General features: G+C 46.9%; 1 protein-coding gene across 1 annotated transcript in view; it reads left to right on the forward strand.

Moving 5' to 3' along the window:
* DNAI1 (dynein axonemal intermediate chain 1) overlaps positions 1 to 14,762 on the forward strand; it is a 164,852-nt gene that overhangs the window by 115,083 nt on the left and 35,007 nt on the right. Inside the window, exon 19 of the mRNA XM_028748145.2 lies at positions 5,408 to 5,593. Coding sequence (XP_028603978.2) covers positions 5,408 to 5,593 — 186 coding nt within the window. The remainder of the gene's footprint in view (positions 1 to 5,407; positions 5,594 to 14,762) is intronic.

Below are 14,762 nucleotides of genomic sequence, written 5' to 3' on the forward strand. Positions count from 1 at the left end.
CCATCTGCACCTCACTGCTGATTTCTTCCTTTCTTTTTTGGTGTGAATATTTTTTATTAGGAATTTCAACATAACAATTCATCAAAAACACATCATTCTCATTTTTCCTCCCCATTTCCTCCTCCCCTCTCCCCAAGAAAGAAGCCCCCCTCCCACCCACCCCGGACTTCACTCAGTTCCCCTCTCTGGTTTTTCCACACATGTTATTCTCTGCATATTATAAAATTGTAAAGATCCTTCATTTATCTATCTATATGTTACCAATAAAAAGTTTGTGAGTGTTTGTTCAAAACCTGCCAAGGAGTCCAATTCATTTTGTTGTTTCTTTATGTACTTTGCGAAAGGTTCCCATTCTTCTTTAAAGTCCCAGTTGTCCTTATCACAAAGTTTCAACTTCGTCAATTCCGCATAGTCCACCAGTTTCTCTTGCCACAGTTCTTTGGTTGGGATTTCTTCGTTCTTCCATCCTTGTGCTATTAAGACTCTTGCCGCTGTTGTCACGAACATAAAGATGTTCTTGAATTTCCTTGGCAGGTCTGCTCACTGCTGATTTCAAGACACACACTGAAATATACTCGGAGTCGAGAGTGGATTTCATGGTCTTTATTCAGCTCACAGTGGTGAGGAGGAATGGAAGTTCCCCCAGAATGCCTGCCTTATATACCTTATTTACACAATGGGCCCCACGTGATTGGCTAATTCCGGGATTCACCTGTAGGCCAATCAGGTTGCGGATTCCCTTCCACCTGGAGCTGGATTGGGTGGCTCCTGTGGACCAATCAGACTGCTGCATTCTGGATCCTATTGTTCTAGGACCAATCAGACTGCTGCATTCTGAATCCTATTGTTCTAGGGCCAACCAGAGTGCTGCATTCTGGATCCTATTGTTCTAGGGCCAATCAGACTGCTGCATTCTGAATCCTATTGTTCTAGGGCCAACCAGAGTGCTGCATTCTGGATCCTATTCTAGGGCCAATCAGACTGCTGCATTCTGGATCCTATTCAACTCAGTACATAACACACACAAAGTGCCCACATTCTGGCTCTGAAGCTGAGCTGGGCATTGCGGAGGGAGGCAGGTTCCATCATGTTCAGTGTCCCCCGTCCCCCCCGCATCCCCTCCCTGTTTAAATCCATTAGCTCAGCTTGCTTCTCTCCCACCCCTTGACTTCGTTCTCCATTAATTTCCTCCCTGGCCCTCTTGATTGTATCATCAAGGCCCTGAATAGCAGAGAGCTGTGGAGGCAGCAAGTCTGTGTGTGTGTCAAATCAGGCATTTGTCAGCCAGCGCAGGAATCCCTCCACTTAAGAGCTGATTGCCTGATTATTTTAGACATTAGCTTGGGCAGTTAAGAGTCGGTGATACTAATGGTGCTTCTGAATGATGTGCTTCCACCCGCCTTGGAGCTGTATTGGTGCCAGCCTCCTCCAGCCACAGATGTGTAGGGTCCTTGTTCCCGTGCAAATGCAGCAGCTGCCAGCAGCAGCAGGAGAACAGAATCACAGAGTTTGAAGAGACCCTGAGGGTCATCTAGTCCAACCCCCTGCAAGGCAACACAGGCATCTCAGCTAAAGCGTCAGTGACAGGTGACCGTCTGGTCCTATTCGCTCCTCTTTAATGCACTCCCTGTTTCAAAGGATAAATGCACACTGGAAAGAGAGCATCCCTTGGCCTTTCAAGAGATATCATCATCATCATCATCATCAATGTTTATTTATACCCCGCCCTTCCCGGTTCATAAAACCGGGCTCAGGGCGGCTAACAATAAATTTAAAACACTTAATTAATGCAACAAAAAACAGCATAAAATACAGTATAAAAAGTGAATAACAATAAATTCAGAATTCCAAAATCAATTTAGGGGGTAAATCCATCCAATAAACATTAGATGATCACCAGGGCTAGCTGGCTAAATATAGTCCTATTTGGGCTAGCGAGGAGACCAGGGGAGAATTAGCTGTGGGATCCCAGAGCGGGTAACCTTCATAAAAAGAGGAGAGGGAGGGAAGGAAGGGGAATAAAAGATCAGGGTAAGTTCAGATTGAAAGCCAGGCAGAATAGCTCTGTCTTACAGGCCCTGCAGAAGGAAGTTCAATCCTGCAGGGCCCTGGTCTCATGGGACAGAGCATTCCACCAGGTCGGAGCCATCGCTGAGAAGGCCCTGGCTCTGGTGGAGGATAGTCTGACTTCCTTAGGGCCCGGGACCTCTAAACTAGGATTATTCATGGACCTTAGTACCGTATATAAGGCCCTTAACGACTTGGGACCAGTTTACCTATGAGATTGCTTCACTCCACATCTGCCCACTCTGTCCACCGCTTCAATTGGTGGAATTGGCACTGCTACAGGTGCCACGGAATACCTGTTCTGCATTTGTAAGAACTTAATCATTTCGTGTGGCAGCATCAACACTTTGGAACTCCCTGCCAATTGATACCAGGCAGGTGCCTTCACTGTACAGGCAATGGACATTTTATACTTGTCCAATATATGCACCACAGCACACGGTCGCGTCGGTGCAACCCAGAAGTGGCCGAAAAAGGGGCGGGGCATAATGGGGCGTAACAGGCTTATGTGCTCTCCACCGGTGCAACGTTAGGAACGTTGTTGAGCCATTTCCCATAGGAAATGATGTATAATGAAATGAAAAGGATGTTTAAAATAACCTTTTTAAAGAAAAACTTTGTAAAAAACAACAACCCATAAGCTTTTCTTTTGGGAATTATAGGGACAGAACTACCTAAACTGTACAGAAACTTATTCATGTGTACAACTGCAACGGAAAGAATGTTACTTACTCCAAAATGGAAAGAAGCAGAAGTCCCAGCAAAGGAAGAATGGTTACAAAAACTTGTGGAACATGCAGAAATGGCAAAACTTACCGGAAGAATAAGGAATCAAGATAACAATATATTATTATTGTTAGGGGTATTGGGTGGTTGCTCAAGAGCAATCAGGCAAGATGCCTCACTACTCTGTGCTAAAACTTTCTTTTTTTTAAATAAAATTTTTTTATTAACCGGCCAATCACATCAAATTAAATCACATCACATAAATTCCGAATTACAAAGCCAAATTTTAAATTTTGTTGGGGGGACCCATTTTTCAAGATCCGAAGGGGGATTCTGATCATCTTCTTACTACTGCATTAATGTCCAAATCAGACCAAATCAGTCCAAACAAAGTTCATAATTCTATCCAGTCTTATCTTGCTGTTTCCACATCACATCTTGTTCATATATTTTCTCTTTTTTCTTTATGATCTCTTCTGATAGTCTCCTTAAGCGGATAAACACCAATAATAATAATCCTGTGAGAGTTTTTCCGTTCTTCCAATCCTCAAATCGAGATGGTTTCCATCTATCATCGCCTTCATAGATAACATCGCTCTTTCCATCATTAATTACAGATCTGTCACTCTTAAATCCCTCTGAGGAGTTTCACCCACGATATAAAAGCAGCTCTATTTCTCTGTTTCTCCTCTCAGACTTAAGTCCTCCAACAGAGCTTCCCAATATGGCGACGGCATTTTTAACTGCGTCATTTCAGAGCTCTTATACATTCCACGCTCTTCTTAAAACATGCTCTGTTCTTATTGTTCTTATTGGTGCTAAAAAAACCCTTGCAAAGCAGAGCGCCTCTGTTCCATGTCTTGCTCATGCACTGGCAGAATCTGGGAGTGGGCGGTGCTTAAATCTTCCCCAGCAGAGTAGTTTTTTGACCCCCAGTCTGCGCCTCCCCTCTCTGCGCAGAAGCCTACTGTGCAAGGAAGGGGTGGGTAACGGAGGACCTCCCTCCTCCCCGCTTTGCTCAGGCAAGGTGTCCTGGCACCGCCTCGCCTCCTCCAAGCCCTGCATCTCCTCTCCACTGGAGGCGTGGCTTCCTTCCTCTGCTGAGGAAGTGCTGCTTCCCACGATCTTTGGGGGCTCTCTGTAATCCATCCGCCTTTTCCCCTCTCGCCCCTGAGCCGATGGCAGTTCCCTGATAATTATATTTTTAAAAAAGAAATGAAAATGGTTTATTGAATATTTACCGATAAATTGTGAACAGATAAAAACATTGGCAGGATTGTTGCAATAACCTGCAGTTTCATAAGAGTATACAGTCATACCTCGGGTTGAAGTAGCTTCAAGTTAAGTATTTTCGGGTTGTGCTCTGCGGCGACCCGGAAGTAACGGAGCGCATTACTTATGGGTTTCGCCGCTTGCGCATGCACAGACGCTCAAAATGACACGCACATGTGCAGAAGTGGGAAAACATGACACGCGCAGACGCGCAGTCGCATCTTACGTTTACTTCAGGATGTGAATGGGGCTCCAGAACAGATCCCGTTCGTATCCAGAGGTACCACTGTATATTTAAAGAAGATGAATAAATGAGCAAATTAAGTTAATTTGGATATGCAGAAGATGTGAAAAATAAATTTAAGGAACCGCAGAGAGAGGGGGAAGGAAGTCAAGTTTTGAAATGTCAAAACGATTGTAAAATTAGTGAATGGTATTGTCAGAGCTGCCCGAGGTCCCAGCTCACAAAGGACCAACGCCAGTTCGTTGTTATATACAAAAGTCTTTATTGAAGTTCAGTTTCGCTTTCACAGCCCCAGCGCGCAACTCTACGTCTCAAACTCTAGACCGCTGAAGCTCCGTCTGAATCTCCTCCCCCCAGACACCAGTTTAAGACTCTAGCCTTGCTCCACCTCTTCCTTTGCTCTTTCCTCATCTGGTTCCGCCTGTCCGCTGGGGTCTTGCCCTTCCTAGACTCTTCTGACGCTGAGTCCCCTGAGTCTTCCCCCTGCCTCCGGCGGGCTTTAGGACCTGGTTCCCAATCCGGGTTTTCTGCTGTCCCGCGCGCCTGTACATTCGAACTTGGCGCGCGCACCCAGCCGGCAACCTTCCTCCTGACCGTTACACTGCTCCTGTCACTGCTTCCCCCTTCGGTGAGGCTAGCTGGATCTGACCTCCCCTCCGTTCCCCCACTCTCCGATAGAGGCGTGGTCACCCCTGACTCATCTTCTCTCCCCGCTGGAGGAGACGCTGGCCCTGACACATGGGACTCTTCCCCCCCACTATGCTCTGGTGGGGAAGCTGGTCCTGATCTCCCGCTGCTGCTTTGGGAGTCCCCGCTGGCCCCTTGTTTCTGGTGCGTCCCCCCTGGGACCCCCCTTGCCCTGACCATCGGCGCCCCCTTCTGGGAATCTTCTGGTTCGCTGGAGAGGCTCATGGAATCTCTCGGGTCACTGTCATTCTCCCCTCCGCTGCCCTCAGATTCTTCCCCTTCGCTCTCCATTTCCTCTCTCCCCTGTGCCTCTGCTCCTGAGCCCCTGACAGGTATAAACTTGAAAAGTATAAATAAAAAATAGAAATAAAAAAGGAACATTGTTCAGCCGTCGCCTGTGTCTCCCGCCAGGCCCACGTCTTCGACCTGAGCGTGAACAAATACGAGCCCATCTGCAACCAGCCGGTGGTGGCCAAGAAGAGGAACAAGATCACCCATGTCCAGTTCAATGCCATCTACCCCATCATCATCATCGGGGATGACCGGGGCCACGTCACCTGCCTGAAGCTGTCTCCCAACCTCCGCAAGATGCCAAAGGTAAGGCAGTTTATGGCTGGACCAGAGAGGGAGCATCTGCAGGCTGAAGCAGGTGATTTGCTCTACAGGATGTGGTTTAAAATACCCCCCCCCCTTTGAGGTTTTCACATTGGCATGTTGTAGCTGCTAGTATGGAACCTGAGGGCCAAACTAGCCACGGTAATAAACAAAATCTCTGCCCTTATTCCCTTATGGGGGACACAAGAGCCCTTCTAGAGTCCTTTGCAGGTTCTCCATCGGTCGGAGAAAATAACAGAGGACAACCAGAGGATATTGAGAAGCAAAGCAGCTCGTAAGCCTGATCTTTATTAAACTGTTGCAACAGGGTGGCCCCTTCACACGCAGGAAAGGAGGAGGACCCAGAACCAAGGTGTGCCCGCCCTTATATAGACATTCTAAATTGCCTGCCTTGGAGTCCAAGACCACCCCCCAGAAACATCATACCTACATCACAGAAAGGGGTGTAGCTCAAGACCACCCCCCAGACACATCATACCTATATCACAGAAAGGGGTGGTCTACAGCAGAAATCTGAGCGCGTTGTTTGCCAGAAATCTGAGTGCGTTGTTTACCTCCTGTCTGGCAGGTTACCTGTTAATGCTTATTTGATTGGATTGCCTGGGGAGCCTGGCCAGTCTTTTGTAGTGACAAATAGGTCACAGGCTCACCCTATTCATACACAGACATACAGACAGGATTTGTGAAGGAAAAGACAATGGGGAGGCTTTTCCATTTGACTTTGCAGAGAAAACACCTGGTCAGTTTGGGAGTCAAAATGGCTTCATGGCTGTTCTCCTGTGCTGCTTCAGACATGTGGTTTACATATTTATGTACGTGTTTGCTTGGTGCATTTATGAACCTTTATTATATACATAAGACCTTAATTTTTTTTTATTTCACCACCAAGCTTTGGGGTGGCTGCAGACAGAGAAGAAATTCCATTTTCAAACTGAGGTCCAGCTCCGAGCGCCTCCTGGCGGTTCCCTCCCTGCAAGAAGTGAGGTTACAGGGAACCAGGCAGAGGGCCTTCTCGGTGGTGGCGCCCTCCCTGTGGAACGCCCTCCCATCAGATGTCAAGGAAATAAACAACTATCTGACTTTTAGAAGACATCTGAAGGCAGCCCTGTTTAGGGAAGTTTTTAATGACTGATGTTTTAATGTATTTTTAATCTTTTGTTGGAAGCCGCCCAGAGTGGCTGGGGAAACCTATCCAGATGGGTGGGGTATAAATATTATTATTATTATTATTATTATTATTATTATTATTATTATTATTACAAGAAGGTACCCAGTTGGCACTTTTGAAACCAATGCACAAACTGAAGCACAATTATCCTCTGAAACCTCAAAGTGGTTTACAAAATGAATAAAACAATTAATATTAATTAAGCAATACAAATCTACTTAAAACTGCCAAGCAATTAAAATCAGCAATAAACTAAAAACAGGTTATAAAACTCATCAGCGTTCTCCATATCTGGGGAGGCTTGTCTGAACAGAAATGTTTTTAGCAAGTGTCAAAAAGGGTACAGCGAAGGCGCCTGCTTGCCTGCCTGACGTCAGCAGGGTTTTAGGCTTACTGAAAAGAAGTGACCACAAATGAGGTCTTGAAAAAGGCAGGAGTACAGAAAACATGGGAATGCAGCAGGCCGGCAGCGGCATCTCTTTTTTCAAATTTTGTTTGTTCTGCTTTTCCTCACAGGGACTCAAAAGTAGTTTGGACTAAATAATGCATCAGGACGCAAATGGGGCTTCTGCCGTAAGCCCCACCCTCAAAACACTGGCTGTTGTTGCGCATTGTAAATTCTTCATGATTTTCTCTTTTAAGTGAGAGCTGCTTCATGTTTCAGCAGCAGAGCTGGACCCCGTGGTCCCACCACTGTGCAATCAAATTTTTTGGTACAATGGTTGGAAGGTGTCCGGGTCATGTCTAAAAGCAGTAGACAGAATGGCCAGGATTTCTTGCATATACCGTATTTTTTGCTCTATAGGACGCACCCGACCATAGGACGCACCTTGTTTTAGAGGGGGAGAAAAAGAAAAAAAAATTCTCCCCCTCTCTGCTCAGCGCCCCTTCAGCGAAGCGGCAGGAGAAACGGAGCCCCTTCCATTTCTCCTCCTGCTTCGCTGAAGGGGCGCTGCGCAGCTCTCCCGCTCTGCTGAAGCCAGGAGAGTCTTGCTCTCCCGGCTTCAGCAAAAGGAACCCGAAGCCTGCGGAGCGCAACGGGAACTCGCGCTGTGCTCCAAAGGCTTCAGGCAGCTATCCCTGAATCCTGGAGAGCGAGAGGGGTCGGTGCGCACCGACCCCTCTCGCTCTCTAGGCTTCAACAAAAGCAACGTGAAGCCTCTGCACTTCGGAGGCTTCGCGTTGCTATCGCTGAAGCCAAGGAGCCTGCTTTCGCTCCATAGGACGCACACACATTTCCCCTTAATTTTTGGAGGGGGAAAAGTGCGTCCTATAGAGCGAAAAATACGGTATTTGCAAACCACTTAATACTGAAACAGTCTCCGAGCTGTTTACGAAAACAACAAATACGACATATATATCCTGACAGGCTTATCCTGACTTACTTTTTTGCTGTGCTTTCAAAGTACAGATCTGCGCTTTAAAGCTCTGTATCTGAGTGTTTCTCCATTTGTTTTTGTCCCAAAGCTTTCCCCACCGAAATCTGCAATTTACCTCTGCATCAGCAATCTGCAGAAAATCCTGCTGCTGTTTGCTCCATTTCAGTGGTAAAATGTGGGTTTTCCCAAGGAACGTGCTGAGACAAAAATAAAATCACTCCGACGTGGAGTTTTAAAGTTTGGACTTGTGGAAACGCAGCGCAGAAGGAAGTCCGGATGAGGCCTAAAACAATGAGGGGGGGGGTGTAATATTATTTATCAGTCAAAAAGCAAACAAAACCCAAAACCTCAAAGCAACTCGACAAGATAAAATACAACAAAAACAATTTAAAATCAGAAATAAATTAAAATAATTAACAATACAAAATATTCATTCATTAACATATTAATACATACCCTCCAATATTTCTCTGATGAAAATAGGGATGTCTCATTCCATAATGATAATTTTACTATTTATGCCCTACACATCTTACTGGGTTGCCCCAGTCGCTCTGGGCAGCTTCCAACATACCGTATTTTTCGCTTCATAAGATGCTCCTGACAATAAGACGCACCTAGTTTTTAGAGGAGGAAAACAAGAAAAAAAATATTCTGAATGAAACAGTGGATGTATGATTTTTGTGGTTCATGCTGTGGTCAAAGACATGATATGTGATTTGATGGTGAGTTTGGGGTAGCCCAATGCAAAAATCCTGAGGATCCATGTGGGTCCGTGCTTTGTAACCACATTTTTGTGCCATCGAGGCCCCACGAAACAGTGGAAGTGTGATTTTTTGGGGGGCAGGCTGTAGCCATGGACATGCTATGTGATCTGATGGTGAATTTGGGGTGACCCAGTGCAAAAATCCTGAGGATCCATGTGCTTTTACCTCCTCCCTCCCAGGCAGCCTCCTTTATTGCTAGCCTCCCTTATCTCTCTTTTTTTTTTAATAAATTTTTATTAATTTTCCAAACACATAATAAAAACAAACAATACACAGAACAAAAACATACAAACATAAAAACATGTATAATTTCATAATCTTATTTTCATACACCTTACTTCCCGGACTTCCCCATACCTCCCCTTTTCTGCATCCTTGTTTTACATTTCTTCAGCAACTCCTCCAATTAACTAATTATTTAATTCACTTTCATTGAATCTTTTTTTTTTCTTTAACTTATTGATTACAGTTGCAATTCTCTATTTCTTAGTTCCTTAACATCTTAACACTCCTCAATTTTACAGCAATTTTTAAGATATATTTTAAATTTCTTCCAGTCTTCTTCCACTGTCTCTTTCCCCTGGTCACGGATACTGCCGGTCATCTCTGCCAGTCCCATATAGTCAATCACCTTCGTCTGCCGCTAGCCTCCCTTATCTCCCTCCCGATCGCTTGCTGATCAGCGGCTTTGTTTCAACACCTACTTCCCTCTTTCTTTAAAAAAAAAAAAAGCATGATCTGCTTTTTGCCCCTGGGCAATTCGGCTCCAGGGACCATGCATTCGCTCCATAAGATGCACAGACATTTCCCCTTACTTTTTGGGAGGAAAAAAGTGCATCTTATGGAGCGAAAAATACGGTATATAACAACATAATAAAACATGAAATATTAAAAAAACACTTCCCTATACAGGATTGCCTTCCGACGGCTCAAGGGTCAGATAACTCCTTACCCTCCAACATTTCTCCAATGAAAATAGGGACAGCCAATCAGAAACCAGGCAGCTTATCTACATCAAAGACATCCCTGGAAAGTAGGGACAATTGGAGGGTCTGTTAATATGGTCAAGTCCTACCCACCCCACTAAAAGATGAGCACCACCATTGGAGGGAGGCAAGGTGATTCCCAAAGGAAAGAAAAACCCCAGAGACTGGCAAGGATGGCACCAGGCCTGTCTCTCTGGGGAAGGAATTCCACAGATGGGGAGCCACCACTGAAAAGGCCTGTTGTGCTGGTCCCGGGGGCTAACTGAGAGGCGAGGTCCGAGTCCAGTCCGAGGTCAAAGGTGCGGTATGGAGGCAGTCCGTCAAAGCTGTAGCCGGGTCCAAGGTGGGGAGTCGGGTGGGGTCAAGAACTCTGGCAGAAGAGCGGGACAGGGTGCAGGCAGGAACAGGCTAGCAACAACATTGCTCCCGCAACCTGGGACTGGGGCTGGCCAGCTTTATCTGCCCGGAAGCAAAGGGTGGCCCTGATCCTCTGGTGACTCGCCTCTCCTGGCCTGGAGGCCAGCTCTCCTCCTGCAGGAACTTAGTTCCCTCCGCCTCTCTGCCTGGAGCCTCTGCAGCTCAGGAGAGGCTGGAGGGTTATCAGACCCAGAGGCAACCTCTGCTTCCTCTGACAGGGCTGAGAGTGGAGCACCTGCAGGCAATGGGTCCTCCATCACCTCAGGAGCCAGAGCAGACTCAGCTGGTGTCTGCTTCTGAGGATCCAGCACAGGTGAGGACCCTTCAGACTCATGCCCCAGCCCCGGCTCAGCTGGTTCTGGAGTCGGGGACTCCTGTGCAGGCTGGGATTCCTCAGGTTCAGCCTCTGAGTCTGAATCCCAGGCCATCACACCTGTTCTCGTGTGGCCACCCTCTGCACCTTCCTCAGGAGGGGCGCACAGGGAGGGGCCTCTAATGAAGACCACAGGGATGGGCTGGTTCATAAGTGGAGAGGCACTGAGCAAGACGAACCAGCCATCTTGCAGGTGCGGAAACCATGCAATATCTGCCAGTGTTTGATATTAAGACAAATCTGTGTTCCAGCGCTTTTTAGGAACTGCCTGGTATCCGGCAGCTCTAAACCCTAACAAATTAAGCTCAGCACGGCCAGGAATCATCCCTCCCTGTCTTGTTTCAGTCCTGCTTTTCTCCCTTGCATACAGGTATTAATAGCCTGAGTGCTTTTTATAGACCCTTTCTCTGATTTCTCGATTGCCTCCAATGGTGAGGATAAACGTGACATTGTGCATCGCTAGCAAGGGCAGCTCAAGCTGGAGAGACAGACAGCTGGAGGGAGACAAAATTCGCTTCGCAGTTTGTCTCTGGTCTCGCTTGCCTGTTACACTTAAAGGGGCGTTTGCCAAGGAATTTCAGTGTTTCCCGCAGGGGAAGCAGCGGTTGTGATCTACAGGCTAATCTAAGGGGTGGGCTTGCGCATGGACCTTGTCTGACTGATCCCTTAATGAATGGGAGGGAATCTGTAATTACAAAGGAAGCGCACGCTCTCTGCCAGAGGCATTCTCTTTGGATGAATGGCCTTGCCACCCACGGCGCCATGGCATTTTGAACCTCTGCGTTACGCAGAAGCTCACCCCATGCTCGGTAAATGGCGTTTAGTGAAATGGGGAGCTTTTTCCAAAGAGGTTCCTCGTGTGGGACTTTCCTTTAATTTTTTTTTTATTTTAACATATCAATTATAAAATGTACACACAAAACTTATCACTTATACAATCTTTTTAGACTTCCATCAGCACCTCTGATGATCCACTGTTTTAACCACTTCTTATGCATTTCCTAACTTTATATTGCCTTTACATCTCTTAACAAATCATCCTTCCCCTTCTCCATTTTTGCAATACTTCCAATAATACTTCTCACAAAACTTCTTGCAAACCTACAAACGTCGTCTGATCTTCACAAATACTTTTCAAATAGTCCGTAAATTTACTCCAGTCTTCCGTGAATTTCTGGTCCTGCCGGTTTCGAATCCTTCCTGTTAGTTTATCTAGTTCTGCATAGTCCATTAACTTCATCCTCCATCGTGTGGGACTTTCCTAGTCTTTGTCTCCTTCAGTGCCAGACTGGAAGTTCGGTTCTTTAGGGAACTTCTCTCAGATGGGATGTGCATAGCATCCTGCCCTCCTCAGGCCAGACTCGCAGCTGCCCCCTGCCTTCTGCCAGGCAGGTGGACGGGAGACCCGTGGGGATCTTTGCCCAGATCAAACACTGTGAGGGCCACGTCTGTTATTTCTGAAGGCCTCTCCTCCTCCCAGATAGGAGGGGTTGTGAGGGGAGCAGCTTCCCGCAGGGGCAGAGAGGCATGTACGGCTCCCTGCTCCTGATTGGTTCAGCTGCCGTGGCCAAGCCTTCAGGCCAACCAATAGGGCCGGCTGGTGTGCGGGGCTAGCTGCATTTAAACAGCCGTGGCAGCGCTCAGCTCCCAGCCTGTTCCTGCTATTGACAAATCCAGGAAACTTTTGAATGGTGTGGTGGCCCGCAAGCTGCTATATATGAATGGCCACATGATCGCACACCCTGACATCTGTTTCAGCAACGTGGTTCTTTTTTGTGATGATGGTGTCCATCTTTCCGATCAAGGGAATGATGTGTGGTTGGCAGGCATCATCAGAAGTATTAGGAATTGGTTGCATCAGTGAGGGTATTGGCAGCGAGCCTTTTGGCTCGGGTGGCAGTTAGGCATTGGGATATGTGTGCTGTGTTGGAGGATTGGGTATGGGCCATCATCCAGCCCTCCTCTTTTGGGTATTCCGTTAAAGGAATCCGGCGGTCGTGGATCCTGTCCGATGCCCTGCTGGTGGCTAGGGCCATGGCACGATCCCCGGTGACGTCTGGGGGAGCTTCCAGTTGTATTTGCATCAACAAGCTCCTCCCATTGGTTGTTAACCCTGATATGACTCCCGTGGAGTCTGGTATTGCTGTTTCACTCAATGCCTAAGCCAATACTACTCACATGCTGTAACCAATAAAAGTTGTGGCCTAATTTTGCCCATTAACGTAAAATAATGTGTCTTTGTGGCTTATTATACGCCTATGCGGGTGGCGGGTCCTTGACTCACAAGAAGAAGCCCTGTGGGAGTGTGAACTGGGATGGCAGAAAGATTGGAGCATCCTTCTCTCCAAGACCAATGAATTACAAAACAACCACCACAAACCGGCGTGCGAATCAACCTGGAATTCAAACCCAGCTCTAGTCTGAGGGCGCAAATTCAAATCTGGCGTGGGCCAGATTAGGGATGGGTCAATTTGCCAATGTCTGTTTCTCCAAGTTTCTCATTTCCCACCCCCCACCCCCAGTTTCAAGCTCATTTCACAATTTTTTCTTTCTTTCTTTTTTTGAGCCCTAGTGAAAATTTATCAGCATTCTAAAGCAAATTTCTCACAATGTGCACATTTTTGTATGCCTTTTTTTGCAAAGCAATTTCCACATTTGGAAGAACTTGATTGTTTAGTGTGGCAGCGCCTAAAGAGTAGCTGGGAAAACCCAGCCAGATGGGTGGGTTATAAATATTATTATTATTATTATTATTATTATTATTATTATTATTATTATTATTATTAAACTTCAAAACTCCCTGGGTATTGATATCAAGCAGGCATCTTCACTGTGTTCTTTTTGGTGCCTGCTAAAAACATTCTTGTTTGGGCAGGCCTCCCCAGATGCTTAGAAATGCTGCTGTGAATTTTAATCTCTTTCAGTATTTTAACTTTTGATATGTATTGCTATTTTTTCCTGGTTTTGATTTTTTTATCTTTTCGTAAACCACTTTAATGTATATGTTTTGGGTTCTTTTGTTTTTGTTTTTTACAATCAAGCGGTGTAATAATTTTACGAAATAAATAAGATTATGGTGTGACATGCTTTCCCCAACTTGATGCCCTCCAGCTGCTGCAACTCCCACCCGTCTCTGAGAGCCATCAGCCTCTGCACCCGAATTCAAGCTGTAATCCTGCGCACACTCACCTGGGCCTTCCTTCCAAGTAAACACACCCAGCATTGCAGGGCAAATGGTTCTGTTCTTTCTCAGGACCCTCCCTCAGAAGCCTCTTCAGATTCCTGCATTCTTGAAAGTCACCCATCAGCCTGATTGAAGGCTCTCCTTCAGGTCTGCTAGAAGGCAGAGTCAGATGCTTGGCAGATGCAACCTTCGCAGGGGCTCCTCCTACCCCTTGTCCCTCTCCACTTTCCTTTGATAGTTGTTTGCATGCCTCCTGGGCGACAGGAAAGTCTTCCCTCTGGCGAAATTCTCTTTGTAGCTTTCCAGACTGCCTGGATGCCAGCTCCTTGCTGAGAACAGTTTAACAGCAGCCTCCGTCCCAGCGCCTGCCAACCTAGCAGTTCGAAAGCACGTCAAAGTGCAAGTAGATACATAGGTACCACTCCGGCGGGAAGGTAAACGGTGTTTCCGTGCGCTGCTGTGGTTCGCCAGAAGCGGCTTAGTCATGCTGGCCACATGACCCGGAAGCTGTACGCCAGCTCCCTCGGCCAGTAAAGCGAGATGAGCGCTGCAACCCCAGAGTCGGCCATGACTGGACCTAATGGTCAGGGGTCCCTTTACCTTTACCTTTACTTTTACTATTACCTTTACCTTTACTGTTTCTGGCTGCTGAAAGTTGGTGGGTTATGAGTTCTTTGTGGTGTAAATGGGCATTGTTGTCTTGGAAGATGTTTAGTGCAGTGTTTCCCAACCGGTGTTCCGGTTGCCTGGTGCCTGGTGTGCCGTGGGAGGGAGGCGGGCGAGTCGGGCGGCGAGAGGCGGGGCGGTGGCGGCGAGGATCCGCGTCGAGCCGGGGGCGGCTCCGCGGTGGTGGTGCCGAGGTTTCTCTCTCCATTCT

Source organism: Podarcis muralis, chromosome 11, assembly GCF_964188315.1.
Source record: "Podarcis muralis chromosome 11, rPodMur119.hap1.1, whole genome shotgun sequence".
Lineage (NCBI taxonomy): Eukaryota > Metazoa > Chordata > Lepidosauria > Squamata > Lacertidae > Podarcis > Podarcis muralis.